General features: G+C 32.9%; 1 protein-coding gene across 3 annotated transcripts in view; it reads right to left on the bottom strand.

Moving 5' to 3' along the window:
* Positions 1-587: 587 nt before the first annotated feature.
* The window catches only part of LOC119257836 (disintegrin and metalloproteinase domain-containing protein 18-like), a 47,080-nt gene continuing 41,667 nt past the window's right edge, over positions 588-6,000 (bottom strand). For all 3 annotated transcript variants that reach the window (XM_037526109.2, XM_037526111.2, XM_037526110.2), the window contains 3 exons: positions 5,332-5,446; positions 4,053-4,212; positions 588-752 (listed from right to left, as the gene is read on the bottom strand). In XM_037526109.2, the coding sequence (XP_037382006.1) occupies positions 731-752; positions 4,053-4,212; positions 5,332-5,446 (297 nt within the window). In that variant the 3' untranslated portion in view covers positions 588-730. The remainder of the gene's footprint in view (positions 753-4,052; positions 4,213-5,331; positions 5,447-6,000) is intronic.

Genomic DNA, 6,000 nt, shown 5'->3' with positions numbered 1-6,000 from the left:
CTGGACCAGTTCTCTAAAATTCTTCTCTAGGACCAAAATAACATTAGAGAATTACATTATGATGATTACTTTATGAGGCTTGCCTAAAGGCATACTAGACTCTACTTCTTTGGATGAAACTTGCAAATGAACCCATGTGGTGTAGTGGCAAATGTGCTGTAGTGGCAAATGAACACATGATTAGTAAAATTTCCATAACTTTAACTGTTTTTGCCAATTAAATAGCATAGTGGCCCAACACAACAACAACAAAAACCTCTTTAGCTAGAAGAGAATAGCCCTCAATTATATTTTGGCCAATCATAGATGTCTTTATGTTGTGGCTAATAAATTTTCTTGTTTTTACATCAATGCCTCCTTAAAGTTTGAATCCCATGTAGACAAAATCAGGCAGCCATCTACATGACTTCAGCAAGTTTACCCTTAAGAACTTGGATATGATCTATTAGAAAACATGCTTTCATGGGTCACCAGGGTGATGCTGCTGGGCTGGCCCCAGCTCAGTGGACCCAGATGCCCAGTTTGCAATGTCAGGGACACCTATCTACAACCTGCTCACATGGGAGCACACAGGTTAACTTCTCTTCAACACATATGAGCTTTATTTTTTTTTTTTTAAATCTACATTTCAAATGCATTCAAGGGTAAAATAAAGGTTAGAAAGTTCACTTTCTCTTCTGGAAATAAGACGTTTGGTGGTGAAGTTCTTCAATGATATTAATAATGTACGTCATAGCTTTCTGGTACAATGGCTGAAGTGAAAGAAAACAAAATTGAAATTCACAATATCTTTAGTAACAGACCTATTATAATTGTTTCTATTGCCAAATTTCTGCTTCAAATCTCGAGTCAAAATGCACACACACACACACTTGAAAAATTAATTCTTCCGTTTTACAGATGTTTGTTTCTTAGACAACTGAGTTCAAATAAAAAAAGCTAATTACTAATATGCATGTTTTATTATTTTAGTACTGATTATAAAGCATGAGGCAAAAATTATAACTATGAAAGCACTCTGAAAAACAGTTATGACCATTTTATTCAGTTTTGTACTCTCGATGTATAGAAACTATGTGGTTTATAAAGACAACATGGAAGACTAAGAAATGATAATAAAAAATAAATTAACATAGAGTTCCCACATTGAAAGGCAATAGAGTTTTCTTGGGAAGAACTTAATAGATTGGTGACTTGTATAATTACATTTTGTTCCCAAAATTTTGTATAACATTTTTATTGTGATAAAATGAGCCTAACACAAAATTTATCATCTTAAAACATTTTTAAGGGTCCAGATCATTACCCCATTAAGTATCTTCACAAGGTTGTAAAACATCACCACCAGTCATCTCCAGAATTCTTTTTGTCTGGCAAAACTGAAACTCTATGCTCGTTGAATTACTCATCATTTGTCTCTTGTCAGTAACCACTATTCTCCTTTCTATCTCTAGGAATTTGACTATTCCCAAGCACCTTTTTTAAGTGGACTCATACAGTATTTGCCTTTTATGACTGGTTTAGGTAAACTTAGCATAATATCCTAAAAGTTTCATCCAGGTCATAGCATATGTCATAGTTTCCATCTTTTATAAGGCTGTCTAATAAACCTTTGTATGCCTATACCTCTGCAGGGGCCAGGGACAGAATGCCATAGGATATACCAAAGAGGCATTTTCAATTGAAGGAAACTAAGTAGCAGCTGATTCAAGAATGATGCATTGTTCAATTGTTTATCTCCCTAAAAAATAGGAAATAAGTCTTTTTATGCTTTCCTTCCTTGCTTCAGGCTAAGGTTTGCTTTCATATGTAAAATAAATCCTACAAAATTTATTTTTAAATTGCATATAATTTCTTCATTCTGTTTTTCCCTCTGAAAGTTATTAACCCCTTTTCTGATAACTAACCTAATTTTATTGAACAAAACACAGGTTCTGATGAAAGCTTAGAGTAGAAAATTTAGGACGGATGCTTCACAAGGCCAGAAAGTAGAGGTGAAGGTAGAAATGATTAACAAATCGTTAAACCTGCTATGGGAGATCAGCCAGTAAATGTAGAAACCAGAGGTGGGAACACAGAGAAATGTTGGTCATTACAAATAAACACGGGTCCTACAGCTTATCCCGACCAGACCTTAGAAGTGATAAGATTCCACAATAGGTAAAATTCCACAAAGAAATGAATCCCCCAAAGTACACTATATAAGGATAACTTTTGCCCTGACAAAATGCAGATCTTATCCTAAGACTGCCCACCTGGGTCTATGCAGACCTCTCTTTTTGTTAATCTGTTCCTTTCAGATGCAGATTTTGCCTAATGTTGTCTGTGAAGATGTCTTTTTTTCTTTAATGAACTTGCCAAACCTTGATAAACTGCCATCTGCCACTGAATGGGAAAATCTGCCAAAATCCTTATCAGCGGAAACTCAAAACCCCTCTCACTGAACGTTATTAGTTCTATATTCTGTGGGTGTTTGCGCACATACAATTAAACTTGTCCTTTTACTTACTGATCTCTATGTGTTAATTTATTATTAGACCAGTCAAAGGAACCAAAGGGAGGTCCTTTGGTTACCCTTTCACTACATTTTGCTTATCTATTCATATATCAATAGACACATGGATTGTTTTACTTTTCAACTGTTGTGAAAATACTGTTAAAAACATTGGTGAATGAGTATCTTTTCCAGATCCTGCCTTCACTTATTTTGGATCTATTCCCAGAATATTAACAGAGTAAAAAGACAATCCAAGAAAAGGGAGGAAAGACTTGTAAATAATTTTATCTAATGAGGGAATTAATATCTGGAACATAGAGAAAACTCCAAAACCTCAATGAAAGATCTGAAAGTTAAGATGGAAACCAGAAGTGGGGACATGGAGAAATGTCAGTCATTAAAAACAAATGGCAGTCCCTAGTCCTACTAATATCTATATATTAGTAGTGTAATATCTATCTATTAGTAGTGTTAAGTTAGATATAGCCATAGATATGATATACTAGAGAAGTAATTAACAGTAGGATCTCCTACTAATTCCCCAGCAATCCTTAACTTAAACATCGAAAGGAACAAAACATCTTTGTTGTTGAGTAAACATTAAACCTGACTGCATAACATTAAAGAGATTATACAGAGAAAATAAAATCGCACCCTATTATATATACCAGGGAGATGCGATCCATTTCACACATGTTTAATAAGTCCTCTATGCAAAATCCAAATAAAATTTCTTATTTTCTTAGGATAACCTGGAAGTTGCAATGGAACCTGAGACACAATGTTAACCAACCAGGGAACCAAGAGATAAGGAGCTATCCACCTAAATGTTTGTCTGAAGTAGATAATTACAAGGCCCTTAAGAAAAAATATACTTGGAATGTAAAACTGGCAAAAATTTTATTTCATTTTCACAAAGATTTACATAAATCTCAAAGAGACAAAGAAGAATGAACAATTACAAGTTTTGTAAAGAAAAGGAGGGCCTCCCTGGTGGCGCGGCTGTTGAGCGCTGGGTTGCAAAGCTGCCCGCAGCCTCTGCAGCACCAGTTCGATCCCCGGCTGCTCCCCGGCCACCAGAGGAGGGTCCCACATGGCGCGCAGACCTCTCCTGCCTCCCGCTGCTCCCCTCAGCAGTGTACTTCGGTCCTTCTGCCTGCTCTGCTCCCTGCTCTGGCTCTGGTGAATTCTCTCACCCTTCCCCGCTTCTGACTGTACCCAGTGCTTGTATAAATAAATAAATAAATCTTAAAAAAAAAGAAAAAAAAGAAAATAATCTAAGGAAAAGGAAAGGGGGATGAGAGTACTCCTTCACTTCCTGTACCAGGGAGAATTAATCTTTTATTTTATAGATTGTATTTACCCTTACCACACATAGGGAGAAAAACAGGCAATATGCTAACAACAAAGTACTACAAAGTTATAAAATTGTCATTAACCATTTATATTAGGTTAAAAAACAAACATACTTAGGAATAAATATAGCATGTTATATATAACTATGAATTAGCATGAATAATGTAATCTAATAATTATTTGTATAAATCATACTTACCCTTCACATTCTGTATTCTCTCTTTTGCAAGATATCTTCATTTCATTTCTTTTCATGATCACAACGATGAAAATTATGAAAAAGGGCAGAACAATGTAGAAACTTAAAATAAGCCAGTTGTTCAGATGTCCAGGGTAGCCTTTTTTAACATAAATCGTGTCTAGAAAAAATCATCAGATATTCACAGAATATTAAAAAAAAATCTATTTCTCAGTTTAATCCTGTATAAATAGGTATACATGTAGATGATAATTGAACTTAAATGTATTTCAAACTCTTAAAGGGGAAAGTAAAAGCACTTCTGTCACTAGAAATTAGTTTGCATATTCCACAATTTAATACAAATAAAATTAGACAGTATGTATTTTTTTTAGTCTTGCTTTTTCTACATAACTTAATACCTTGGTCATTTATATACTATAATAGTATTCTATTGTTTGAATATATCACACTATGTTTATCATCACCTGTTGATTTATATTTGGGTTGCCTACAAATTTTTCCTATTAATAAATAAAGCTATTTTGAATATTTGATTACAAAGCTTTGTATGTGCACAAACATTCTATTCTCTTGAGTAAATAATGGAAAGGTTAGATGATATCATAAATGAATGTTCACATTTTAAGAAAGTATTTGTGCAAGTTTACACACAAACTGCATTTTATGAGATCTTCACATTTTAATTTAACTTAATGCGGACAAGCTTTTAAATTTAAGCAATTTTAAAAGAATGTAGTGGTATTTAAGTGTGATTTTTAATTTGCATTTACCCTATGAACAATGATTTGAACATGAACTTATTTGCCATCCATATATCTCCCTTAATGAAGTATCAGTTCAAATATCATGTAGCAACTTATATTTCATTATCTACTTTAAGGCCCTAATAATTAAGAATATTCCTTTCCAAGTAATTCATTTTTGTTCTCACATTATCAAAATCATTCTCCACATTACCATTTGAGTGGATGCTTTGAAATGTAGGGTTAAATTTCATTAAAATACCAGATACTTAGTAAGATGTTTGTGAAGGAGAAGTATTAATTAATGAATGAATGATGAATCAATGAAACTTCATGATACTTGCCTTCATTCATGAGAGCAAGAGAAAGTATTAACATGTATCCCATCACTCAAAATTCAATAAATTAAAGCCACTATTCACAATAACTCATAATTATTCAGGAGATCATAGAAGAATTGGCTCAGCAATATATCTCTTTGTCATTTCATAAAAAAAATTCTTTTTTGTTTTGAATGTTTTGTGTTTACTTACCTGATTTCTGAACACTTCCATCATCAATACTTCCCCCTGGTGAACCATCATGGAGTATACAATCTGGAGGCTGATAGCCAGGGAAGCAATGACAATTACCCAAATTATTGCAGATCTGAAACAGAAAAACATATAATCACTAAACCTCATAAGTCACTATAAACCTCATAAGCCTTTATAATTTAAATATAAATATTTAAATTCAAAAGAATAAAACCACTTTTTGTTAAGATTATTAAAACTATATGAGAAATTGTTTAAGAACAGTGGTGAAAATTTTGGCAACATAATAGCTTAATGGCAAAATCACAATATATGTGACAGCAAATTTCTTTGATTAATTGATTGATTTTAATTAAGTACTTTTATCTTCCACAATATTTTTAATAAGTGAATTTCAATAAAATGATAGTCACAGAGGAAAATGCGTCTTTGTGTGAATTTGGAATTTTCCACAAATATATCATTCAGCTATTTTGGAAATGTTTGACAGCACCATTTCTACATTTCCTAATCATCTACTTTCATTTCTACATAAAATATTTTGATAAAGTTATCATCAATTCACATAGTCACTTTCATTTTGGACTAGCTCCTTTTCAATATTTGACACTATTGAGTGACAATTTATATTTCATTTTAAGTGCATTTCCTAAAATAGATGCAAAA

This window comes from Talpa occidentalis, unplaced genomic scaffold, assembly GCF_014898055.3.
Source record: "Talpa occidentalis isolate TD23 unplaced genomic scaffold, MPIMG_talOcc4v2.1 talOcc4.4, whole genome shotgun sequence".
NCBI classification, from domain to species: Eukaryota; Metazoa; Chordata; class Mammalia; order Eulipotyphla; family Talpidae; genus Talpa; species Talpa occidentalis.
The sequence above is the reverse complement of the archived record's forward strand: the minus strand, read 5'-3'. Positions and strand labels throughout refer to the sequence as shown.